General features: G+C 61.1%; 2 protein-coding genes across 13 annotated transcripts in view; both read left to right on the top strand.

Moving 5' to 3' along the window:
- The window catches only part of KCNQ2 (potassium voltage-gated channel subfamily Q member 2), a 67,591-nt gene that overhangs the window by 10,423 nt on the left and 31,470 nt on the right, over positions 1-25,698 (top strand). For 11 of the 12 annotated variants that reach the window (XM_021921792.2, XM_021921787.2, XM_021921785.2 and 8 more), the window contains exons 2-7: positions 15,394-15,484; positions 16,900-17,026; positions 17,429-17,604; positions 19,935-20,060; positions 24,091-24,201; positions 24,984-25,079. In XM_021921792.2, coding sequence (XP_021777484.2) covers positions 15,394-15,484; positions 16,900-17,026; positions 17,429-17,604; positions 19,935-20,060; positions 24,091-24,201; positions 24,984-25,079 — 727 coding nt within the window. Of the gene's footprint in view, positions 1-15,393; positions 15,485-15,761; positions 16,044-16,899; positions 17,027-17,428; positions 17,605-19,934; positions 20,061-24,090; positions 24,202-24,983; positions 25,080-25,698 lie in introns of those variants that run through there. The other variant, XM_021921795.2, reaches the window with a different exon arrangement.
- LOC116270839 lies at positions 3,561-7,950 on the top strand. Its single transcript, XM_031656909.1, has 2 exons — positions 3,561-4,657; positions 4,763-7,950. Exon 2 carries the CDS (start codon positions 5,945-5,947, stop codon positions 6,914-6,916), a length of 972 nt encoding a protein of 323 aa, XP_031512769.1. The 5' UTR covers positions 3,561-4,657; positions 4,763-5,944; the 3' UTR covers positions 6,917-7,950.

Here is a 25,698-nt window from a genome sequence, read left to right as displayed (position 1 = left end):
GTGGTGCGATCTCGGCTCACTGCAAGCTCTGCCTCCCAGGTTGACGCCATTCTCCTGCCTCAGCCTCTTGAGTAGCTGGGACTACAGGCGCCCACCACCACGACCAGTTAATTTTTTGTACTTTTAGTAGAGACAGGGTTTCACCATGTTAGCCAGGATGGTCTCGATCTCCTGACCTCGTGATCCGCCCACCTCAGCCTCCCAAAGTGCTGAGATTACAGGCGTGAGCCACTGCGCCCGGCCACCCTCGTTTCTTAAAGAAACATTTGATCGTGGCTTATTTTCTTCTGATTACAAAATAAGCACATTCACTGCAGGAGATTGGGAAAGTGTGGAAAACAGGGAAGGACATTTGCTTTTTCTGATTTCTTTCCGGTTGTTTGTGCCCACCTGTGCGTTTCTGAACAGAATAAGATTCAGGCGTCCCCGTCCCTCTGCAGTGTTAGCGGCATACTGTCTGCACTTCTCAGGGCAAGATGAGTCTCACATGCCAGGTGGTCAGCCTGTCTCTGACCTGGGGCCACCGCAGTGCCTGTCCAGCCGCCTGTGGTCACGGGTAACAACAGAGTCCCTGTGTTGTGCGGTGTCCCTGCATGGATGTTGACACCACAGCTGTCCTGGGGACGTGTCCACTTGAGGCTTGGGGAATCCACATGTGTCCCATCCAAGGCCATCCTGCAGGCTCCAGGTCTGCCTGAATGTGATTAGGTGATGAGGCCACCCTGGCCAGGAAGGCTGGTGAGGGGAGAGGGAGGACCCAGGCTAGCCCAGGAGGGGCTTGTGTTAGAACAAGGTTCCTTCTGTGGGGTGAGCCCTCCGTCACCAGAGGTGTGCAAGTGGAGGACAAGAGAGAGCACTCACTAGGAAGTTTGTGGGAGGCCAGGCGCTGGAGCTGTAGGCTGTGAACCAGCTGAGGGCATTGGCCTGCTTCGGAGGGGGTTAGGCGTGGCTGTCTCGGGGGCCTGCCTGGATGGGGGTGACCCTCTGTGCAGGTTCTGGGCTGGGCACTTGGGGCCACTGTGAGCAGAGGATGTGGGGGTGCTGCCTCTGGGAGGGCGAGCAGACCCCGCCCTGGGGGGACAGTGCTTGGTTGGGCTTAGGGCCCTGGAGAGAATACACCAGAGAGAGTTGGGGCTGCCCAGGGAAGGGAGGGTCAGGCAGCCTGTCAGAGAAAGTGGCCTGAGATTTGGCCCGGGGACCTCAGACAAAGTGACCTGAGATTGAAGCCTGGGGGATGAGGGGCGGCCCGGGGACCTGTGGGGAGGAGAGGATTCCAGGCAGTAGGAAGCGCACGTGCAAAGGCCCTGAGGCAGGGAGGGCGCTTGCTGAGGGCAGGACGGGAGCAGGGTGGATGGGTTGCATGGGGTCCACCATGAGGGACGGCAGAGGCCTCGAGGGCCAGGCCAGGGCGGGGTCTGTCCTCAGGGCTTGGGGCTCGCCTATGCTGGCCGCCATTCCCACCCAGCTTCTCTGCCTGCTTCTGGAATCGAAGTGGCTGGTACAGGGACGCTTCTCTGCGGGCTCCGTGGGTTGGAATGGGGCAGTGCAGAGTGGGTGGCCGGGGCATGCTGGGAGGCAGAGCACAGTCCGGGGACCCCAGGCCAGGGGCTGCAAGCCCAGGGAGGTCGGGGGACGGGCGTTGCAGGGTCCAGGAGGGAGGGCCAGGACCTCTGCGTGGGGCTGGGCTGGGCACTTTGGCCAGCCTCTTGGTGCACCTACCGGGTCTCTGTCCAGCATCTGTGGTCTGGGTGGGACAGGTGACTAATGGAGAACAAATGAGCCCTGTGGAGCTTCTGTCTCCAGGGACCGTGAGCAGGTGCTGCTAAGTCACGAGGCAGTGCCCGGGGAGCTGATTTCACTGCGTGCTGAGCCAGCGGGTTTCCTGCCAGGGCCTGGGAGTCCGCCCACAGCTGCAGCTCCGAGAGCCCCTGGGGTGCATGGTGGATGCCCCCTCTTTCTGGGCCGGGGCGAAGGCCCTGGAAGGACCTGTGGTTGCTGCAGCAGTGCTGGGGGCTGGGGGTGGTGCTCTTTGGGGGGCTGGGGGTCCCTGTAAGCCTTGGACGTCTGCTGCGGGACGTGGGCAGGACCCCGCCTCCAGCTCCTCCGCTCCTGTTCCCGAGGGAGCCACAGCTGGCTGAGGGAAGTGGCTATCCCGGGGCCATGGTGAGTGGGGGCATCGAGAGCCCCCCTGAGAGTGCCTTCTGCCCGGGGTGTTGGAAGGAGGGCTGTAGGTGCCAGGTGGGCACAGGCAGGCCCAGGCCGTTTGGAGGCCGTGAGCACCAGTCCAGCAGCTGGGCCTTCTGAGGGCCCGAGACTTCCTGACCTGTGGCCTGTCAGGGTCCAGTTGAGCACTCAGTGTTTGGGAGGCTCGGTCCCACCTGGACCACCTCCCATCCCTGCCCCATGGCCTTGGCTCAGGTGGGTGCTGCCAGAAGCTCCGAATGAGGGTGGACCCCGGCCTGGCAGGTGCAAGCCACGCGGTGCCCAGCATGAGGCGAGAGGTCTCCATGTACAGCTCTGCAGGAGTGTGGCCTGTGTCCCCTCCAGCCCTGGCGGTCTGTGGCCATCCATCACGCTTGGTTCACGCCTGGTTCACGCCTGGACTCTGTCAGCAGCCCCGCGCCCGTCACTTCCGAGGTGGGAGGTGTTGTACGTCCTGGAAACAGAGCAGTTCATTAGGCGGTGAAATTAGATTCCAGGTTGCAGCGCAGCGGCCGCCTAATGGACGAGACGAGCGGGGCCCCCGGGGAGGCTCGAGCAGTCCTGGACCTGGTGCCTGCTCCGGCCTCACGCCGGCTTCCTACTCGCCCCGGGGGCCCTGCTGGGCTCCCAGCCCTATTCTGGACAGGGAATTTCTGAAGGAGGCCGCATGGGATGCCCCAGGACCCCCTGCAGTGGGAGAGGGGTGCATGGTGGGGGCTGTGCAGCCAGCCTGCTCCAGCCAGTCCGCACATGGGCCTCTGAGAGTCTCCTTAGAGCCTCTGTTTTCCCGTCTGTGAAATGGGCACCTGAGCGTCTTCCTTACTGTAGGGCTGCTTCCCTCCTGGCAGGTCGTGGGTGTGCTGAGAAGCTTAGCCTGTGGGGCTGGGAGTGGGGTCTTGATGTCAGGGGCCCCTCCTGACCCAACCCCAGCTCTGTCTGAGGGAGGGGCTGAGGGTGGCAGCGAGGCGGCAGCGCCTTCCCTCCTGCCCGCCCGTCCACGTGTTCTGTTTTCATTTAACTGAATACGCAAGATGAGATGAACAGCCCCAGCCACCGCGGAGTCAGCTGCTGGGGCAGGGTCCTGACCGGAGGGTCCAGGGTCACAGAGCGAGGGGGCTGGCTGTGGGACTGGCCTCGGGGGGCCCTGACCCCTCCCGCGCTGAGTCCTCTTCCCCGAGTGTGTGAAGTGAGTGAGGAGCGGGGTGGTGGCATCTGTGTCATGCTTTCCCAGAAAAGAAATATCCCCTTCAACCAGACTGGGGAAGGAAGGCGGGGGAGACCCGGAAGCAGAGGAGTCTCCGGAGGTGGGGGGGGCCCGGAAAGCAGGGGAGTCCCGGAGGGGGGGGGACCCAGAAGCAGAGGAGTCTCCGGAGGTGGGGGGTCCCGTGAGCAGAGGAGTCTCCGGAGGCGGGGGAGACCCGGAAGCAGAGGAGTCTCCGGAGGTGGGGGGACCCGGAAGCAGAGGAGTCTCCGGAGGTGGGGGCCCCTGTGAGCAGAGGAGCTTTTGCATCTCATGGCCTGTGGGTACCAGCGGTGGGGGCCCCAGGACTGTGGTCTGGCCTTAACTGGGCACCCTTTGTGGCCTGGTGATCCTTTGGCCCCTCCCACGGGCCCCTCCCTGCCCAGCTTCTCCTGTTTGCTCTTGGATCCCCGTTCCCAAGAGGGGACCCCCCTGCTCCACGCTCAGGCTGTGGCTGGATTTGGGGTGCCTGATCCCTGTCACGGCCTCTCGTGATTTGGGGCTGTCTGATGGGCACGGGGCTGGGCTGTGCATCAGGGACATGTGGTGAGCCCCAGCTGACGCCCTCTGCTCAGTGGTGGGTGCCAGGGCTCTGTGGGTCCTCCCCGCCCCCACCCTGACTCTTTCCCCGAATCTGGGGCTGGGGACCAGCTACTTGCCTCGTCTCCTTGGCAACGGCTGCCAGGGAAGCTCCTGAAGTTGAACCCATTATCATAATTAGCCTAGAAACCCTTTGTGTTGTAATTCTGGGCTTCAGAGAAGCTGCTCGGTCCTCCCACTGTCCTCCCGTCGTCCTCCTGCCGTCCTCCCCTCATCCTCCCCCGTCCTCCCGTAAGAAACCTCTTTTTTCTTTCCCTGCAGATTTGGCCACTGCCTGGGCAGGAGGGGGTGGGTAGCCCTTGCCGAGCCAGCGAGACCCCAGCTGAGTGCCCTGTGGTGGGCTGTATTCCCCGGCTGAGCATGGGAGGGGCTGTACCCACGCTGTGGGCCTTGCTCTGAGGGGGTGATGGCCCTGCCCTGGGAGGCCCCTGGTGGCTGGCCCTCAGGGAGTGTCCCACATCTGGACGCTTGCCGTGCCCGGACCCCGAGGCCACATGGGCAGGGAGTATGTCCCAGCGTTCCCGGGAGCCACCTCTCCTGAGGCCTGGGGGATGCCATCGGGGTCTCCTGCCGCCCTCTCCCCTGGTTCGGAGACAGAGGCCCTCACCCGCCTCGGTGAGCTTCAGTTTCCTGTTCTCTAAGATGGGCATGAGTGTGGATGTTTTGGGGACACCGCGGTGTGTGGACGGAGGCCTGGAGGCCCCTGTGTCTTCCTCACAGTTCAGCCGACCAGATGTCTGGCCAGCACATTCGGGAGCGATCAGTTTGGAGGTTTCTTCCCTGGTCTGTCCCGGAGCCTGGAGCCATGGCCGAGGCAGCGAGATCTTTGTGTCCCCCAGACGGGCCCAGACGCACCCCATGCCGCCTCCTCCCTCCTCCGCGGCTCTTTTCATGTGTCCGTCTCTCTGCCCCCCTTGCACTGGCCGCCCCCGGCGGCGCCATCTGTGCCATCTGTTCCAAAAACTTAAAAAACAGAACTCGGAACTGTTGCCTGCACTTTTCAGTGGGGCTGCGGCGGGAGGGGCAGCGGCTTCCTCCGTGCGGGGTCTGCGGGCCGGCGAGGCGGGGGCAGACGGGCGGAAGCTGAGCTGGAAGGAGCCGGAGCCTTCTGAGGGGCTGGCTGCGAGATTCATCTTCTCCCTGAGTTCTGGCTTTATTCCTCCCGGTTCATGCCTGCTGGGAGGAGCCGCAGATCTCGGCCGCATCCGCATCCGGGTGCATTCGTCTGCAGCGTTTCTGGAATGCTCCGAGGTGCCTGGTCGGAGCCACCTTAGGAAGCGGGTCCCGAACACCCGGGATCTGGACCTCCTTCTTTTTTAATTTACGGGAAGGTTCCTTGCAGCCCGAGGAGCTGCCTGCCTGGATGTGGCACCAAGGACTCAGAATTCGAGTCTGTGGGGCTGTCCTTGCCCCTACCCCACCCTGTTCTCAAGTCCGGGCAGCCTCATCCTCGTGGGACGTGGATACGCCTGCCCTTCTCTCTCCAGGCCTCCCCACCCCTCCCCATGCCCTCTGCTGGGAATGCCCTTCCCTTCTCCCCTTGTGGCCAACGCCTCTGCCCTGTAACCCCCGTACGTGCCTCCTTCGGGAAGCCCACCGGATTATGTGCGTGGCTCTGCTGGGCTGAACTGGGTCCCTGAGCCCCTCCTGTGGTGTGTGATGCCCTCTGTGTCCCCGCTGTGCCCCTCCCGCCTCCCAAGCCTCTGGGCTCCTGACTGGGAAGCCAGGGACCCCCCATCCTCCCCTGCTCCCACCCGCTGAGAGTCCAGAGAAAACCCCGTTAGGCAGACAGTCGCCCACAGAAGGCGCACGAGACGCACGAGACGTCTGCACACTTTTCCCAGGGCTCAGTTAATTGAAGAACTTGGCCAACGAGCACGGGAAATTAATCGCGGCTTGGAAATGGGACATCCCTTGCGTGTGGTTTGTCTGCCTGGGCCTCGGCACCGCTGCCCGCGTCCCCTGCCTGGAGCTGGGAGCTTCGGGGTCCGGGCGGAGGCCTCTGGGTCGCACACGTGGGCGGGGCCGAGGCCCCCTGGTGACGGTGCCTCGCGGCCAGTGCCTTCGAGCTGGAAGCTGTGGGCCTGTGGGGGCAGTCGGTGTCTCCTGGGGTGCCCGACACAGAGCCTTCCTGGTGCTGCTGTGCCCGTGTCCACTGTGGGATGGCAGCTGGATAGGGCAGGACCAGCCTGTGGGGGCAGCTGGTGTCTCCTGGGGTGCCTGACACAGGGCCTTCCTGGTGCTGCTGTGCGGATGTTCGCTGCGGGGCGGCCCCTGGGCAGGGCAGGACCAGGCTGTGGGTGTGGTCTTGGGAGTGGCAGGGAGGGGTGCAGCGAGGGACGGGCGCTGGCTCTTGGACCCGCCCGGCCTCCACACGCGGTGCTGCACTTCGAGCTTCTCATGCGGCCCTGGACCCTCCCCTCAGCCTGCAGGGACTCTGCTTCCTGGAAGCCCCTGCCCCCCACCGCCTCTGCCCCTGCAGCTGGAGCTCCGGCTGGCCTGTCGTCCTGGGCTGAGGCGTTCTCGCTGGCCTGTGTGGAGGCTCCCAGTTCCCACGAGGTGGGTCCCAGTGGGGCCTCTCTCTGTGGCTGCAGGCCGGCTGGTGGGGTCCTGGGCGGGTGTGTGGCCTGGACCTGCCCTGGAGCTGAGCTTCCGGTGAGAGACCTGGCTCTGCCCACCACTGTCTGGACACCAGTCAGGGCGTTCTGGGCCTGCACTGCTGAGTCAGCCCATTCCTGCTGCAGGCCCCTAGCTGAGGCCCGTGTCCTCTCCCAGCCCGTGATGCCCACTTTATGCATCCACTCAGTGCCCGGCTGGTGGCCACGCACCTGCCTCGATGCTGCTGTGCAGGTGTTTTCTGGTGGGAACACTTAGCTCAGTGGACTTCAAGTGAAGCTAGTGACTCCGCCATGGGGGTGAGCCTCGTCCCAGCAGCTGAGGCCTTGAGAGCAGAAACTGAGGTTTTCAGAAGAAAAGAGATTTTTCTCAAGACGGCAACGTGGAAGTCGTGCCGTTTCCCGCCTGCTGCCCTGTGGAATTCGGACTCAGATGGCGGCTTCAGCTCTTGCTGGTGCTTCTGGCCAGCCCCGCTGACTCAGCAGCCCCCGCTACACGCTCAGGAGCCCGTTCCTCAAAGTCAGTCCCCGCATGCACCGGGTTCTGCCCAGTCGGCTGTTTCTGGGAGAGCTTGGTGGGTACATGGCCTGTGGGGCCCTCTAGCCTTTCTGTCCATGATGGAATGACCTTCCCTCCTCCTGCCTGGAGGGACCTGGGGAGACATCGCAGAGAGGCCGGTGTGGGCAGAGCCGACGGGGGTGGAAAGGACCCTGGGCATCCGCAGATGAAACGAGCTGCTCTGGCGGCCACGCTCCCGCTGGGCAAAGGTGGACGGGCTGATTCGGGCAGCTGGAGCCATGGCTTCATCACGGTCCTCAGAAAAAAAGCAAATACCGCACCCAATCTACCTCCTCTGGAAGACCTCAAGGAGCTGATCCGATTTTGAAAACTTACACCGAGAAAATCAAAAGAATGAAGCATGTATCCTGCTTTTCTAGAGCAGCCTTAGCATGACCAATGGGTCTTCTCTTTCTAGACGTTTCTCTTTAGAAAGTTTTCACCTGAGGAATAAGGCGTTGGGGACAAACTGCATTCATAGCCCCTGTCGTCTGTGGATCCCGCAGGACGGACGGTCAGCGGACGCTGAGCCCGGAGACACAGCCCCTCTCATCTGTGGATCCCGCAGGACGGACAGTCAGCGGATGCTGAGCCTGGAGACACAGCCCCTGTCGTCTGTGGATCCCACAGGACGGTGAGCAGACAGTGTGCCCAGAGACACAGTGCCTGTCATCTGTGGATCCCGCAGGATGGACGGTCAGCGGACGCTGAGCCCGAGACACAGCCCTGTCAGCCTGTGGATCTCAGAGGATGCAATGCCAGCGACTACCTATATGTTCTGCCTGTGGATCCCCAAGGCAGTGAGCCCAGAGACAGTGCCTGCTAAGCCATCTGGATCCTGCAGGATAGATAGCCGGTGGATGCTGAGCCTCGGAGACAGCCTCTCTGCTACTACCTGATCCCCACATGCATGGACACAGTGATACCCAGCCCAGAGACAGCCCTCTGTCGTCTGTGAATCCCCCAGAGGCCATTACTCAGCCATTAATTTGCTCCAGAGACAGCCCCTGCTTCAGTCTGTGATCCCAGAGACTGGCTGACATCAGCCGGACACTGAGCCCGGAGCACAAGCCCCCGTCATCTGTGGATCCCAGAGGATGGATGTCACGGACGCTGAGCCTGAGACACAGCCTGCTGCCCGTGGGATCCCGCAGGATGGACGGTCATGGACGCGAGCCTGGCAGCCCTTCCATCTGGCGGATCCTGACGGATAGTCAGCGGATGCTACTCGAGACATAGCCCCGCGCCTGTGGATCCGGCAGGACGTGGAGTAGATAGTGAGCTCCAGAGACATGCGCCTTTGCCATCTGTGGACCGCGATGGGATTTGCCAGCGGACGCTGAGCCCGTGGAGATACAGCCTCTTGCCGCCTGTGGGATCTCTGCGAGATGGACGTCAGCGGACGGTTTCGGCGATACAGCCCCTTGTCATCCTTGCAGGACGCCGATGCCATTTTTCCGGAGACACGGAGGGTCGGCTCCTCACGCCCACCCTCAAAAGTCCGCGAGAGGACCCCGAGCAGACCGCGACTCGCCTCTCGACATCTGTGGACAGCCACCGGTGTCCCCTCGATACATGGTCGCAAGGGGGACGGGGGGGAGGGGAGGCTGGCGATCGGGGGAAGGCAGAGGGCAGGCAGCCGCTGGCCCCGCCTGGCCTGGTCCGAGTGCTGTAGACGCTGGCGGCCGTGTGGGGGCTGTGGGCACTGACCATCACTGGCTTTTTAAGGGTCGCAGTGAAGCTGCAGCTGCACTTTACGAAGCCCTTGGCTCAGAGGCGGGCACTGGATTATTGCTTCTCAATGGCACGGGGCTGGGACATCCTCGGCGAGGGTGTGGGTGGAATCTGAACTGGGGCTCACGCTAGAGATGCTGACAGTTTTCACATGAGATGCTTTAAAATGTGGCTTTGGCCCCTGCGCCTCCATCTCTGGTGTGGGTGCTCGGTGGCCAGAGCCTTCAAAGGCACGGTTTCTACCAGTGCTGCCGGTGGCTCAGCAGTGCCCTGCCTTGGCTGGCTGTGGTGCTGGGATGGGCAGGTGGTGGGGCTGACCTCGGCCAGGCTGCCTGTGCCCGAAGCCTCCACCTCTGCTTCAGACCGCATGGTCCTGGGTGCTTCTGAAACACGGCCGTGGTCCTTCCCGGGGCAGGTCTCGGGAGCACCACCCTGTGCCCCGCCTTCCCTGCCCTGGACAACGTTTCCGGCGGTGCAGCAGAGGCCGCTGCTGGCAAGTCGGAAGGCAGAGCTACGGGGACTGTGCCTGCCCAGGCTGGAGGACTCAGGCTGCCTGGACGTGGGGGTCTCCAGCGAGCTGGAGGGGGACTACAGGGGGCCATGCCGGCCTCCCCACATCCAGGGGGTGTTCATGGCTGAGATGACTGGGTCCGGGCAGAGGGAAGCCATGGGGGTGTCCGCCGTGAATTGAACCTGGAGTGGCTCGGTCACCCTCTTGCTCTTGGCTGAATGGAGCTTGCCCAAGGCCCCGGGTCCTGGAGGCACTTTGCACACAGGACGGGCTTGACACGAGGTCCACTCAGGTTTGTGTCTTTCCACAAGGTCAGACTTTCACTGATGCTGTTTCAATCACAGACGCCACGAGCTACGTGGAGTTCCCAAGCAGGCAGGTTCTCCCTAGAGCTTCTGGGTCACACTGCGGTCACGGCCACTCCACGCCGGCCAGTGCTGCAGGCCGTACACTGCTGTGTGCTCGTCCGGTCAGGTTCCACGTTCCACCCAAAGTCAGGTTTAACATCATGAGGAAAAAGACACAGGACAGAGGTTAATACCAGCCCAGAGGCCTGGCCTGGGCTGCTGCAGGCAGCTGTGAGATGGCGGTGAAGACAGAGGCCTCCAGGGGGAACTGAGCACGGCGGACGGGCTTGTGTGTGTCCTTATCTGGTTGGACTTGGACTCTGTTTTTTTATTTGTTTCTTTTTTTTTTTTGAGACAGAGTCTTGCTCTATCACCTAGGCTGGAGTGCAGTGGCGTGGTCTTGGCTCACTGCAGCCTCCACCTCCTGGGTTCAAGCGATTCTTCTGCCTCCCGAGTAGCTGGGATTACAGGCACGTGCCACCACGCCTGGCTAATTTTTGTATTTTTAGTAGAGATGGAATTTCACCATATTGGCCAGGCTGGTCTTGAACTCCTGACCTCAAGTGATCTGCCCACCTCGGCCTCCTCCCAAGGTGCTGGGATTACAGACGTGAGCCGCCATGCCCAGCCAGTTTTTCTTGTTTTTTTGCTTTTTGGTTCTTAAACAGAATATCTTTTCCTTCTCGGTAGAGTGCCCTGTGAGACAAAATGGAGTCTTTTTCTAAGATGGAGTTAGTTATGCCAAGGGCTCTGTGCACAGGCCTGCCCTACCCTGCTTCCGAGTCCCCGCAGCCCTGGCTCCACAGACGCTGCTCTGCCAGCTCTCACCTGGGCACCTGCCACTCTTTTTTTTTTTGAGACGGAGTCTCGCTCTGTCGCCCAGGCTGGAGTGCAGTGGCCGGATCTCAGCTCACTGCAAGCTCCGCCTCCCGGGTTCACACCATTCTCCTGCCTCAGCCTCCCGAGTAGCTGGGACTACAGGCGCCCGCCACCTCGCCCAGCTAGTTTTTCGTATTTTTTAGTAGAGACGGGGTTTCACCGGGTTAGCCAGGATGGTCTCAATCTCCTGACCTCGCGATCCGCCCGTCTCAGCCTCCCAAAGTGCTGGGATTACAGGCTTGAGCCACCGCGCCCGGCCGGCACCTGCCACTCTTGTTCAACCTTGACCCCACCTGACCCCACCATGACCCTGTGTGACCTCTGGGCTAGGGATCCCCTGGCTTCCCCCACCTCCCCAGCCGTCTTCTCAGTCTCTGCCCCCAGGGGTGACTGCAGCGCCCAGTGCTGCCTCAGGGAGTCCTGGCCCTTGCCTGGGGCATCCATGGCCTCCCACACCTCTGGTAGCCCCAGGTCCCGGGAGCGGGGGCCGGCATCAGTGCTGCCTTATTCCTGGAAGCCTGAAGCCACCTGGCGAGGGAGATCCAGCCCTGACCCCATATGTGGTGGTCTTGCTGGGCCTCTGCGGCCGTGCTCATCCGGCATGTGTGCTGGGCCTGTGACCTCTGCGGCCGCGCTCGTCCGGCATGTGTGCTGGGCCTGTGACCTCTGGAAGGGGCCGTGCTCGTCCGGCGTGTGTGTTGGGCCTGTGACCTCTGCTGGGCCTCTGTGGCCACGCTTGTCCGGCGTGTGTGCTGGGCCTGTGACCTCTGCGGCCGTGCTCGTCTGGCGTGTGTGCTGGGCCTGTGACATCTGGAAGGGGCCGCGCTCGTCCGGTGTGTGTGCTGGGCCTGTGACCTCTGCGGCTGCGCTCGTCCGGCGTGTGTGCTGGGCCTGTGACCTCTGCTGGGCCTCTGCGGCCGTGCTCATCCGGCATGTGTGCTGGGCCTGTGACCTCTGCAGCTGTGCTCGTCCGGCGTGTGTGCTGGGCCTGTGACCTCTGGAAGGGGCTGTGCTCGTCCGGCGTGTGTGCTGGGCCTGTGATCTCTGGAAGGGCAGTCAGGGTTTTGTCTAGGTCCCTCCGGAGCAGTGGGAGGAGGGTTTGGGGCAATTCGTCCCTTTGGGTGAGGGAAGGGTGGTAAGGCGGGTGGGGGGTGGTGAGGTGGGTGAGGGGGGTGCGGGTCCTGTAGGGGGCAGAGGGCAGAGAGCTCCTGCAGTGGGACGGGCAGGCGGGTCCCGGGGGCACAGGCAGTGCAGGGCTGGGAGCTGGGAGCTGGGTGTGGGTGCTGGTGGTGGTACTGATGGTGCAGGAGAGGGTCTGGTCTGAGCGCTATGTGTCAGATTTGGGCCCAATTATGTACTCCAATTACTGCCACCACCTAATGGGCCGGTCCTGGTTTGGGGGCTCAGAGCCTGAGCCTGGGGTGATGGGGGCCCCGGGTTTGTGCCTGGATGGCCTGGTCCTGTCCTTCTGCCTCTGCGGCCAAAAGTCTGAGCAGTCTCCCTGCGGGCCACAGACGCTGGGGCTTCCCTCTTGCCTCTTCTCCCGGGAGCTCAGACGCTGGGGCTCTTCCCTCTTCTCCTGGGCCGTGGAGCTCCGCCTTTGGGGAGTCCCTCCCCTCTCCGCGGTGCTCCCCCGGGGCTCTCCTACAGGACAGTGAAGCTGTGAGCGGAGTGGGGTCCTCTTCCCACCAGGCACCACGGCCAATGCTGACCTCCACTTCCCAAACCCTCCAAACCCTCCAGGCACTGCGGCCAACACTGACCTGTGCTCCCCAAACCCTCCAAACCCTCCAGGCACTGTGGCCAGCACTGACCTGTGCTCCCCAAACCCTTCAAACCCTCCAGGCACTGCGGCCAACACTGACCTGTGCTCCCCAAACCCTCCAAACCCTCCAGGCACTGCGGCCAACACTGACCTGTGCTCCCCAAACCCTCCAAACCCTCCAGGCACTGTGGCCAGCGCTGATCTGTGCTCCCCAAACCCTCCAGTCTCTGTGACCAACGCTGACCTGTGCTCCCTAAATAGCTCCGCACACCGAGGACTTGTTTTTTCCTTTTTGATCCGTGGCAGCTTGTGTCACAGCCACGAGGCTTGTCTGCCCAGGGAGGAGCTGTGGGTCGGAGTAGCTGTGACCACAGCATGGTGGAGTCAGGTGTGGGCTCAGAGCAGGGACACACCCATGTCTGTCAGCTGATCACAGCCCGAAAGGTCAGGGTCTTTTGTTTGCAAGGGGCAGAAAACAAGTCTAGAGTGTTGTAAGTAATGGGCTTACAAACCTGGAAGTCCAAGGGGCTTCAGGCACAGCTGGATCCAGGTGCTCACACTATGTGTCTTCAGGTCTCTTCCCCATCCCTCAGTGCTGCCTTCCTTATTGTGACCTCATCTTCAAGCAGGTTTTCCTGTGCCCACCCATCCTCCTGCCAGTGCCCCAGGCCTGCCTCCTCCTTGTTGACAACCTTCGTGGGAAGGGGGTGCCTCATTCCTGGTAGTTCCAGCAGAGATTCTGGGGCCACCACTTGCTGGCCATGGTTGGCCAGCCTCGATCCCATGAGCACCCCCACACCCCCAGACTGGAAAGGAAACTGTGAGGCTGAGACAGGAGGGGTGGGTCTCGAGAGGTGCTGTGATGCCCTGAAGCTCCAGTGACAAGGGGGCATGTCTGGACTGGAGAGATGTCCCCTCAGGATGCCTGTGCCTGTGCCCAGCATCTCGGCCCAGCGTCTCGGCCCAGCACGTGGGGGGGGCATGTCCAGGCTGGAGGGATCCCCAGGATGCCCATGCCTGTGCCCAGCGCCCCGGCCCAGTGCCCCCGCCCAGCACCCCGGCCCAGTACCCCGGCCCAGCGTCTCGGCCCAGCGTCTCGGCCCGGTGCCCCCGCCCAGCACCCCGGCCCAGCGTCTCAGCCCTGCAGGTCCAGGCATCCAAGGACTATTTCCTCGGTGGGAATGGGGAGAGGGGAGCCGGGACAGTGCCCCAGAACCCAGGCTGGACTGCAGCACTGCTTCGAGGACAGAGGGAAGAAGATCCTGAGTGTGGGGTCTCTCCCACCTGGATGTGGGCGCCGGGGAAGGGCTCGGGTTTGAGACACAGGAGGGCCCCACAGGCTCCATGGCAGCCGTGCGGTGCCGCCGGGTGTGCAAGGTGATGGCGCGTGTGAAGACAGCACAGGGCGCGGACATGGGGAAGCGGCTGCTCTGTGGCTCTGTCCCCGCCGCTCCTGATTCTGAGCACGGTTGGAACGAGAGGCAGCAACACGGTCGAGGTGAAGGCGTCTCTCCCACTGTCTGGAATGAGGGCGTGTCCCACGCGCGGCCTCCTTTATGGCTGTGACCAAGGACCTGGATGTTGGACACGTCCCCTTCACATCCCAGAACACCTGCGAAAAATGTAAACGGGACAAAGCGTTTGCTTCCCGCGAAGTGGGTTTCTCTCTGGTGTGTGTCCAGTGACTTCAGCACGCCGGAGCTGGCTTTCCTGCCACAGCGCAGCTTGAGGCTCTGGGTGGCACAGCTTTGCTCCCAGGAAGAGCTGGGAGATCTGCTGTGTCTCTTCTACGTGGGTGGCCACAAGCCGGGTTCCCGCGGCAGGGTCTTGGGGGGTGGCGGGCTCTTCCCGTCTGCAGCTTTCTGGGGTGGGCAAGGGAACAAGCGTAGCAGAACCGCTTGTATCAGAGGAGGATGCAGGGCTGAGGAGAAGTCATGCATTTGGGCCAAGCATGGTGGCTCACTCATGCATTTGGGCCAAGCATGGTGGCTCACGCCTGTAATCCCAGCCCTTTGGGGGGCCGAGGCGGGAGGATTACTTGAGCCCAGGCGTTCGAGACCAGCCCGGCCAATATGATGAAACCCCATCTCCGCTAAAAAATACAAAAATTAGCCTGGTTTGGTGGCACATGCCTGTAATCCCAGCTCCCCTGGAGGCTGAGACAGGAGAATCGCTTGAACCTGGGAGGCGGAGCTCGCAGTGAGCCGAGATCGCGCCATTTCACTCCAGCCTGCGTGACAAGTGAAACTCTATCTCAAAACAAAACAAAACAAACAAAAAACATGCATTTGGGGGAATTTTGGTGGGGCGTGAACTTGAGCATCTGAGGGGAAGTTGAAGAAGGATCAGTGAGTGAGGTAATCGCGTGGGACGTGGATGGGAAGAGCAATCACGGTGGAAGTCACTGGTGGGAGGAGGCGCCTGCAACCCAGAAGGAAGGAGACACTGAGCCTCCTGGCAGCCAGGACGAGGCTGGAAAGGTGGTGATCCCAGGAGCTCTTGTTGCTTGGCTCCGGATTTAACTGGCAGAGAAGCCGTCTGCGCTGGGGTCTGGAGGAGGTGGCTGAGAGCGAGGAGCAGGGAAGGTTGATCCGGTGCCTTCTGCCCCAGGGGTTTTGCTTGTTCCTGTGTTTGCAGCCGGTGGGCCTTGCTGTTCCTATTTGACTCTGAGAGTTTTGGAGACGTTGCCGAAGGATGAGGCTACCAGGCTGAAACCCGACAGAGGGGGCAGGGCCAGAGTGGAGAGGGGGTGCATCCTGGAGGGGGCAGCTGCGCACGGTGCCACTGTGGAGTTTGGGGTCCCGGGAGGTGGCTGTGGGGGTGCCCTCTGGCCCGAGTGGACTCTGGTGGGGCGGGTGGGAAGTGGGGTCCTGTGTTCTGGAGACGCAGCCATGCTGGTGCCCTGCTGTGGCCTGGCTGAGCACGCGCTCCCTGCCCCCAGGTTCCTCCTGGTGTTCTCCTGCCTCGTGCTGTCTGTGTTCTCCACCATCAAGGAGTATGAGAAGAGCTCAGAGGGGGCCCTCTACATCCTGGTGAGCCCCGCGCGAGGGTGGGGGCTGGAGGGGCCCAGGAAGGAGCCAGAGCTGCCTGGGCATCTGTCCCTCATTCCTGTTACTACAGGGCCTCTGATGCCCCCAACCCTGGCATCCTGTGAAGGCCTCCCCCACCCCCACCACGCGATGCCTCTCCCTTGCCCTGCTCCCTCCAGCCCCGTCCCAGCCCCCGCAGCCCCAGCTCCGGCCATGTCTTTGTGCTCTGTCAGCTCCCAACTGCCCCCAGCCCCACAGCCCCGGCTGTGCCCCAGCCCCACCCTGGCTGTAACTTAGCCCTCACCTCACCCCTCGTGGTGACCTCACAGTGGCTGACAGCCCCGCCTCCATCACCCCACCCTGGGCAGGTCCACTCTCCCTCCTTCCCTCCCTTTCCCTCCCCACGTTATCTATCTCTGGAACCAGAGCTGTGGGGTGTCCCCAGCAGACGGCAGACGTGGGCGTCGGGTGGGGGCTGTGACGCTTGCAGCAACCCTGTGCCAGGGCAGGGTGGGCACCATGGCAACGGGAGTGCAGTTCCTGTGTCGCTGTTGGTAACGGGGTAGGGGGCCCTCGAGGAGACTGATCCCCATCCGAATGCACCCCCCTCTACTGCCCGCCCTGCTCCTCTGTCCTGGGGTTGCCCAAGGTCTGGGTGGAGGCTGTGACCCCCTTTGTAGTTACCTGGGGCCTTCCCTCAGCTCAGACAGGGCAGGCCCCCCACTGGCTCAGACAGGGCCCCCCAGTTCAGACAGGCCCCCCAGCTCAGACAGGCCCCCCAGCTCAGACAGGGCCCACACAGCTCAGACAGGCCCCCCAGCTCAGACAGGGCCCCCTAGCGTGGACAGGGCCCCAGCTCAGACAGGGCCCCAGCTCAGACAGGGCCACACAGCTCAGACAGACCCCCAGCTCAGACAGGGGCCCCAGCTCAGATGGGCCCCCAGCTCAGGGCCCCCAGCTCAGACAGGGCCCCCCAGTGCAGACAGGGCCTCCCAGCTCAGACAGGGCCCCCCAGCTCAGACAGGGCCCCCAGCTCAGACAGGGCCCCCCCATTCAGACAGGGTGCCCCAGCTCAGACAGGGCCCCCCAGCTCAGACAGGCCCCCCCGTTCAGACAGGGTCCCCTAGCCCAGATAGAGCCCCCAGCGCAGACAGGGAGGTGGGGAGGGTGGCCCCATGGTGTTCGTGCTCAGCTGTGTTCCCGGATGCACGGTCTCCAGAGGGCCTAAACCTTGCTGCCCAGAGGCTAGAGAGGGATGGGGGCCCTGTGTGGGTCAGTCCAAGCTTGCAGTTTCCTTTGGGGGCCTCCTGTCCTGCGGCTTGGTCCCTGGGCCAAGGCTGCCCTGACAGAGTGACCCAGGCTGGGCCCCCAGGGCCTCCCCCGGGTCTCGAGGTGGCCTCAGCTTTCCTCCCCTGCAGGAAATCGTGACTATCGTGGTGTTTGGTGTGGAGTACTTCGTGCGGATCTGGGCCGCAGGCTGCTGCTGCCGGTACCGTGGCTGGAGGGGGCGGCTCAAGTTTGCCCGGAAGCCGTTCTGTGTGATTGGTGAGGCCTGGTGGGGGCGGCATTGCTGGAATCGGGGCCAGGGACCCAGGGACAGACTCAGCACTGGGGGGAGCTGGGGCTAGGTCTACGTGGGCCAGAGAGGCTGGGCAGGACTGGCTTCTTCTGGAAGTTTCTTCTCACCTGCTGACTTGGAGTCAGAGCCTGTGGTTAACGCGGCCTAAACGTCAGGAAGAGGGATGTTGTGCCGGGCTGCCCGTCCCGGGCCCTGCAGGCAGGTGGACGATAGTCATGTCCTTCCTGGGTCCCGACAGAGCCCACACCAGGCACTGGGCATACACCTTCCCGCCCCTCTGCACAGCCTCCTGGAACCTGGGGTGGGGGTTTCTCCACGTGGGTGCAGGGGGCGGCCCACCAGCTCACCAGTCTATGCCCGCTTTGTAGATATCATGGTGCTCATCGCCTCCATTGCGGTGCTGGCCGCCGGCTCCCAGGGCAATGTCTTTGCCACATCTGCGCTGCGGAGCCTGCGCTTCCTGCAGATTCTACGGATGATCCGCATGGACCGGCGGGGAGGCACCTGGAAGCTACTGGGCTCTGTGGTCTATGCCCACAGCAAGGTGAGTCATGGCGCCGAGGCTGGCGGTGGGCGCCCCCAGCCAGCAAGGGTCTTGGCCCAGACTGGGCCCCACCACTGCCTGGGGTTTGCTCTGGGAGCCCTGGCTGGAGAGATGGAGGTCAGTGGTGGCTCTGGCTGGAGCCCATCAGGTGTGAACGAGCCTCCCTCCCCTTTCTTCTCAGTGCTTCTTCCCATGGCTTGGTCCATCTTTGTCGTCTGTCTCCAGAAAGCTGCTTTTTCGAAAGGCCAGGCCAGGCCGTTTCGGCCCCTGCCACCCCCACCTTCCTGCCGCGAACCCTTGGCTCTGTGGCTGGGCGTCTTCTTTCCTGGGTTTTTAGTGCCTGGATCAATACATCGCGCTAGTCACCTGCCTGGTGGTTGTTTAAGCTGCGGCTTGTGGCGGCTGCTGGCCGGGGAACCCACGGGGTGGCTGTAGGCACACATGCTGAGTTCCAGGGACCCCAGGCCCCCCAGTGACCGAGACCCCATCCTGCCAGACCGTGCTGTCTGTCTGTCCACCCTGCTCATGGGTGGGCTCATTTGCTCAAACGGCCCCTCCCCATTTTCTTCCCTCTTGAGCCCTGCCAGGGTGGTGGTTTTGGCTGCAGAACAGGCAGGCGTCAGCCCCCAGTGGCCCCCTTCCTTCCCTGGATTCTGTGGGGGTTGAATGCTGACTGCAGTGGTCACCTTTTTCACATCTGTGCCTGGAGGCTCAGGGAGACTGGGGGAGGGTCTCAACAGCCCCAAGATTCTCCAGCCCTGCTGGCCGCCAGAATAGACGCTGCTGACCCTGGAGGAAGTGGTGGGCCGGCCATGCGAGCCGCTGTTGCCCAGACCAAGAGGCACAGGGGAAGGGGCTGCTGTAGCTAAGATGGTGAAGCCAGTGGCCCCTGCAGGTTCCCCTGTGCCAGCCCTGCCACCAACCCTGGCGTGGAGCCTCTACTGGCCTCAGAAGGGTCCAGCCCCCATATCCCTGGAGACAGAGCCCAAAGTGGGATGGCTGGCGAGGCTGCAGTGCTCCTGGAGGCAGGTGGGGATGGTGGTGGTGAGTAGATGGTGGGTAGGTAAGGTGATAAAGATGAGGTCATTGATAAGGTAGTAAATCGTGCATTAAAATTATGAGTGGGAGGAATATTAATTAAATTAAATTAGATAAGTGGTGAATGGCGGTGGTGGTAGTGAGTGTTGGCCGGTGGTGATGGTGGTGATGGTGGTGGTGATGGTGATGGTGATGGTGGTGGTGGTGATGGCGGTGGTGGAGTAGTGGTGGCGGGTGGTGGTGGTGACGGTGGGGTGATGGTGGTGGCGGTGGTGGATGCTGTCGTCATCGTAATAAATAATAAATAAATATCGTAATCCATAGAAAAAGTAAATAAATAAAATAAAAATATATAAATAAATAAATAAAATAATAATATCCATCCCATCATCTCATCATATATGTGGTAATAATAAAAATAAATAAATAAATAATAAATATCCCCATATGAAAAATATAAATATCCATAATGTCATCCATCAATATCGTAATAAAATGCGTAAACCGTAATATCATCGTAATAATAAATGCATCATAAATATCATGTCATCATGTAAATATCCTTAAAATAAAATAATATCCTCATAATCATCATCATCGCAATGTCGTAAATAATAAATAAATGTATTAATAAATGTCATCTGTCATGTCGTAAATGTCGTAAATAAATAAAATATCGTAAAATGTAATAATGTGTATTAAATGCATTAAATGTCATGCGTAAATAAATAAATAAATAATAAATGCATGTCATGCATATGTAATAAATAATGTCATGTCATCATGCATCAATAAATAAATATGTCATGTCATGTATCTCATCATCATCATCATGTCCATCATCATCATCAATAAGTAAATAAACCAAATAAGTAAATAAATAATAAATGTCATGTCAGAAATGTGTGTGTATGTATGCATGTCTCTAAATGTATCAAATAGTAATAAAATATTAAATATGTCCTGTCATAAATAAATAAATGTCTAAATAAGCAATAAATAAATGCATTAAATGTCATGTAAAATATTAATATAATAAATAAATAAATGAATGTCATAAATATCATGTAAAATAAAATAGTGGTGAGGTGGTGATGTGATCAATTGGGTGAGGGGTGGTGATGGTGGTGTCTGGTCTGAAGGTGGTGGTGGTGATGGTGGTGTGGTGATGTGGTGGTGGTGGTGGGGTGATGGTGATGGTGGTGGTGATGGTGATGTGGTGGTGTGGTGGTGATGGTGGTAGTGATGGTGATGTGATGGTGTTGATGATGGTGGTACCTTCTACCTCTCAGGAGCTGGTCACTGCCTGGTACATCGGCTTCCTTTGTCTCATCCTGGCCTCGTTCCTGGTGTACTTGGCAGAGAAGGGGGAGAACGACCACTTTGACACCTACGCAGATGCACTCTGGTGGGGCCTGGTGAGTTGTGGTCCTTGTGGCTTTCCCTTTCCCTGCTGTCCCACCTGCCCACCAACTGAGGACGTGCCCTTGTCACTGTGCTGGGACCAGACTGTCGCTGGCTGAGCCGGCTCCATACATCTCTTTGGGGCCACCTGCTGGCCGCCCGTGGTCATGATGGCTCGTGGTTGAGGCGGGGTGGCGGTTGCCACGCTGGCGGGGAAGCAGGTGGGGAGGGCTGGGCCCCAGGGAGCCTGAGCTCAGCTGCGGTGGGCATCATCCTTCCTCCTGAGTGATCCTACACCTGCTCTGTGTCCTGATCGTTGGGGGAAGGGGGAGAAGAGGCGTCTCTAGGAGATCTGTCCTGGGCAACCCTGGTCCAGGGACCAACCCCGTGACCTGGTGGCTGTGGGGGTGGGTAAGTTGGAGGCTTTGCCCTCTGTGCCCATGGCTGGCTGCCACTGTCCTGGGCCTTCCTGTTCCTGGCCCCCACCCCTGGCCCTGCCCCTCAGGGTGAGAGAGGAGAGAATTTGAAGGGCAGCCGATCCTCTGGCCCCAGCTCAGCCTCCAGCCTGTCTGTCCAGGGTGGTCTGGAGCCTGTGGGTCTGTGGCCCCTCTACTGGTCACCCCCTCCCTGGCCTCCCTGCTGCCGGGACCCCAGCCCACTTTCTTGGCCACCTGTCCCTGTGCTGTGGCCAGGCTTCTCTCGGAGCAAGTCACCCCTGTCGAGAGGGTTCCTGGAAGCCTTCTGAAGGACCCCCTGGAGTGGGGTGGACGTGGGATCTCCGAGGCCCTGTGTTTTTGGAGACCAGGTGGCTCCGCAGGCCCCACTCTGATCAGGTCTGAACAGATCTGGGCCCCGGGCTCCTCCTCACCTGGGGCCACAGACACCCTGAGGCTGGTGGTGCGCAGGGGCGGGGTCTGTGGTCTCCTGGGAGGCTGAGACCAGACCCCAGGCCCAGCCCTGCACACGCTGGCTGAGTGGGCTCAGCCCTGCGGGAAAGGTGTGGGCAGCTCCACCTGGTGCCTAAGCTGGATGCAGCTGATCTGAAGTTATTAATTTCATGAGACCCAGGCACTGTCTTCCCAGGCAGGGCTTGGGTGGGGGTTGAGAGCTGAGCGTGCCCCGGGGCCCAGGCTGTGGACCAGGCAGACGACCTGGACTCACTGAGCCATCGTGTGGTTCAGGCCCCACCGTAGGGTCAGCGTGAGGCCCAGGGCATCCTGAGCTGTGACTGCCTGGCCCTCGGGCTTTCAGCGGGGACAAGCCCATCCCCCAGGTCTTTTGTGGGCAAGTCTTCTTATCTTTACGATTGAATTGGGGTTTTTATTTGGGTGTTTTTTCTGAGTAATGCTTGTGTATATTTTTAAATGTCAGACAGTTCCTAAGCCTTATGGTGAGAATACAGCCCTGCTCTGTGGTCACGGTGCCCTCCCCGCTGGGTCCCTCTGCCGCGGCTGCGGCTGCTTCTGTGTTTTTCTTTGGGGTTTACCTGATTAGTCTTAAACAGCAAATAGAGATGCTGGTATTTCTGATTCAAACACACTAACTGTGTGCTTCCTACTGGGATAGGATGAGATCTACCCCCAATTTCCCTTTCTTGCAGCCTTTGGGGGTCCTCACCAGTGTGGGGGGAATCCCGCCCTCACCTCCCCGGCAGGCCAGGCCCCATCTGCCAGGCCTCCAGCTTCCTTTCCCTTGAGTTGGCGCCTACTTTGAAGGAGCAGGTCGGATGGCAGCTGGGAACATTTCAGGGGCAGAAATTTTCGGAGAGCTGTGTGTGACAGTGTCCCATCCATGTGACCCCCCTGGGGAGGGTGGAGGGCCTGGCCCCCTTTCACAGACCTGGCCCTCAGTGGGACCCGGGCTTGGAAGCTGCTCTGGGATTCTCTGGCTTCTTTCGACTCCCCTGTCCCCCACAACATTCTAGCTAGGGTCCATGTCTCGCTGCCCCGCCCATCTCTCTGCCATCTCTCTCTCTCTCTCTCTTTTTTTTTTTTTTGAGGCAGGATCTTGCTCTATCTTCCAGGCTGGAGTGCAGTGGTGCAGTCAAAGCTCACTGCAGACTCAACCTCCCGGGCTCAAGTGATTCTCCTGCCTCACCCTCCTGAGTAGCTGGGATTACAGGTGTGCACCACCACACCTGGCTAATTTTTGTATTTTTAGTAGAGACAGGGTTTCACCATGTTGGCCAGGCTGGTCTTGAACTCCTGGGCTCAAGCGATCCACCGGCCTTGGCCTCCCAAAGTGCTGGGATTACAGGTGTGAGCCACCGTGCCAGGCCCATATCTCTCTGTCTGTCTCTATGTCTGCCTCTGTCTCTCTGCCTCTATCTCTCTATCTCTCTGTCTCCATCTCTCTGTCTCTATCTCCGTCTCAGTCCCCATCCTCTCCCTCTTGGTTTTCTGCCTTCCCCCTCAGCCCTTGCTGTCATGTGGTTGAATGTCAATAGTCACTGTTTCATGTCTTCCAAAACATGCCTCTTGGCCGGGCGCGGTGGCTCACGCCTGTAATCCCAGCACTTTGGGAGGTCAAGGCGGGCGGATCACGAGGTCAGGAGATTAAGACCATCCTGGCTAACACGGTGAAACCCCATCTCTACTAAAAATACAAAAAATTAGCCAGGCGTGGTGGTGGGCGCCTGTAGTCCCAGCTAGTTGGGAGGCTGAGGCAGGAGAATGGCATGAACCCGGGAGGCGGAGCTTGCAGTGAGCCGAGATCTCGCCACTGCACTCCAGCCTGGGGGACAGAGCGAGACTCTGTCTCAAAATAAAAAACAAAAAACAAACCAAAAAAAAAAAAAATGCCTCCTTTGGTAAAGAAATTGTGTAGAGGGCTGAGGTCCTGGCTTGGTCTCCCCAGGAGAGGTTTCTGGGTCCAGGCCTCGCCCAACCTCCCGCCCACTCCATGTGGCAGCCTCCTTCCCAGAGCCTTCTGTGCACTCCGCATGGTGGCGGCAGCCGAGGCCCCCAAGTGCTGGTGCTGCTTCGCGCCAGGCCGCGGCTTCCTTCAGTGTGGAGCGGGCGCGGCCCAGCCGGCCCACCCTGTCCTCAGACCACACAGCGGCGTCCTCAGAGCCTGGGGTAAACTCCCCGGGGTGGGGCTGCGGGTCCTGGGGAGAGGTCTCCCCTTCCCGGCCCCGCTGTCTGTGCTCAGGCCTCCACCCCTCCCTCTGTTTGTCTAAGACCCTGCCCTCCCAGGGCCTGTCCCGGGCCCACCTTCTCGTCCAAGCCAGAGCGGCCTCTGTGCGGTTGTCCTGAGCCCCCTGGCTTGTGGTGCATGTGGTTCTGGCAAGGGGGGGTGGGCTGCGGCCCCCACATGTCCAGCACTGAGTGCAGGGCACCTGCCCCGCCTTCCTCGGCCCCGGCACGGGCGTCTCTTGTCAGAGCTGCTTGGAGACGTGTCCCTCCTTTGCTTTCCCTCACCCAGGCTCCGAGCTGGGGGCTCCTGGGCTCTCTGGGACCCCTGGGGAGGCCCAACCTGGCCCGACCGCCCCCTTGCCCACCACCCCTAGAGAAACTCTAAACACAACCCCTGGGGTCCCTGTTCCAGGAGCAGCCACCCCCCCATGGCCCAGTGGGGACCACTCCCCCGCCTCTCATCATGGCCTCCTCCCGCCCACCCCCTCCTCTGGCCTCAGCTCAGGTCAGGCTCAGCGAGCCCCCTGCACGCCCCGCCTGTTCCTCTGGGTCCCTCTCGGCACTCCCTCCTCCCCAGCTGCGCTCTCCACCCGGCGGGGATGGGCGGGGGCTGCCGTCCTAGCCGAGCCTCGTGGGAGTCACGTCACTGGGCCTCTAGTTCTCGACGTGACATGGGGACACAGCCTTTGGCTGGACCCTGCTTCTGGCCTGTAGGGGAAGAGGAGAGAGGGCTCTGGGGATGAAGGGCGGCGGACCCCAACCCTGGCCTCACTGGGCCCCTGTGTGGGTGGTGACATGGGAGTGGTACCACATCTGTCCCAGCCCAAGCCCTGAGCCGCCTGGAGGCATCTAGCCTGCCCTCAGGGGTGTGAGCAGGCCCTTCATGTGACCGGAGCCTGCGGTCCCACAGATCACGCTGACCACCATTGGCTACGGGGACAAGTACCCGCAGACCTGGAACGGCAGGCTCCTGGCGGCAACCTTCACCCTCATCGGTGTCTCCTTCTTCGCGCTTCCTGCAGTAAGTCCAGCTGCCCTGCCTGCCTTGGAGGGGGACGAGGTCTTGTAGGCTCCCCAGGTGACCACAGGCCCCTGGGCACAGTTCCCTGGGTGGGACCTGGGGCAGGAGCGGCTCCCAGCAGGTCCACAGCCCCCAGGAGCTGGAGTTGGCAGCTCAGGGTCAGAGGCCTTGTTCCCCGAGGACTGGAGTGGGGGGTTCCCCAGCCCTAGCAGGAGCATGCCCAGGGCTGTGGCTGTAGCTTCAGGGGCTCTGTTAGTCACTGGTGGCCCCTCTTAGTCTGAGTGGGGCCCAGCAGGACGTCCTTGTGACCAGGGGCAGGGCGGCTGGTGACACAGCTCCCTCGTGGGTCTCCAGGCAGTGAGGCCCACCCAGTTCAGAGGAAGGTGGAGGGGCCCTGCCAACCTTTGTTGCCCCAGGGCAGGGCAGGGCAGCTGGTGCATGGCGAGAGGCTGGCCGTGGTGGTTCCTTCACTGTGTGCCCTTCAAGATGGGTGTGCAGACTCTTCCGGGTGGAAGGGAAGGAGAAGCCACCCTGAGTTCAGTGTGGGCCCCGCCATGTCTCCTGCAAGCCAGTGGGTTCTTTCCTCTTGGTGCTGATGGATTGTGGGGACGCGGGTCCCTGGATGCAGTCTGACCCTGATGAAGGTGGGGGAGGTATGGATCAGTGGAGACGGGTCTGACCCTGATGAAGGTGGGAGACATGGGTTCCTGGGGCGTGGTCTGACCCTGATGAATTGGGGTGTGGGGGTCCCTGGGATGTGGCCTGACCCTGACAAATTGCAGGGCATCTTGGGGTCTGGCTTTGCCCTGAAGGTTCAGGAGCAGCACCGGCAGAAGCACTTTGAGAAGAGGCGGAACCCGGCTGCAGGCTTGATCCAGGTGAGTCCCCTGGGGACCAGCGCAGCCCTCGTCCTGGTCCCACCTTGTCCAGGAGTAGAAGCCGCCAGGGTCTTGGCATCGCCTTATCTGCGGATGGGGCCACAGCCCTCACCCTCTGCGGGAATATGTGGAAGGAGCCAGGATGCGAGTGTGTGTGTTGAGAAATGGCTCCGACCCCTGAGGCTGCACAGGGTGGTTTGTGTGAAGATGCTGCTGGGGTGGCCCTTGCGTTGTGTGGGCGCTGGGGCCCAGCCATCAGGTCCTCTCCACCGCACCCTGGGAGGCGAGTGCACCCATTCGGAAGCTGCAGGGCTGAGGCTCCCAGAGCCCACATGCTGCAGTGAGTCAGTGCCTGACCCCATCTGACCACTGATGCTGGCTGTAGGCCCTGATGGTGCCTGCCCGTACCCCACCCAGCCCCGTCCCACCATTTGGGGGTAGGTAGGGTGCAGTGACCACTCTGGCATCCACAAGTAATTCCTGAGCCACCTTGAAAATATGGACAGACAATGGCTGGGCACAGTGGCTCACGCCTGTAATCCCAGCACTTTGGGAGGCTGAGGTGGTAAGATCACAAGGTCAGGAAATCAAGACCATCCTGGCCAACATGGTGAACCCC

Source organism: Papio anubis, chromosome 16, assembly GCF_008728515.1.
Source record: "Papio anubis isolate 15944 chromosome 16, Panubis1.0, whole genome shotgun sequence".
In the NCBI taxonomy this organism is placed as follows: Eukaryota; Metazoa; Chordata; class Mammalia; order Primates; family Cercopithecidae; genus Papio; species Papio anubis.
This window is presented reverse-complemented; position numbering and strand designations above follow the sequence as displayed.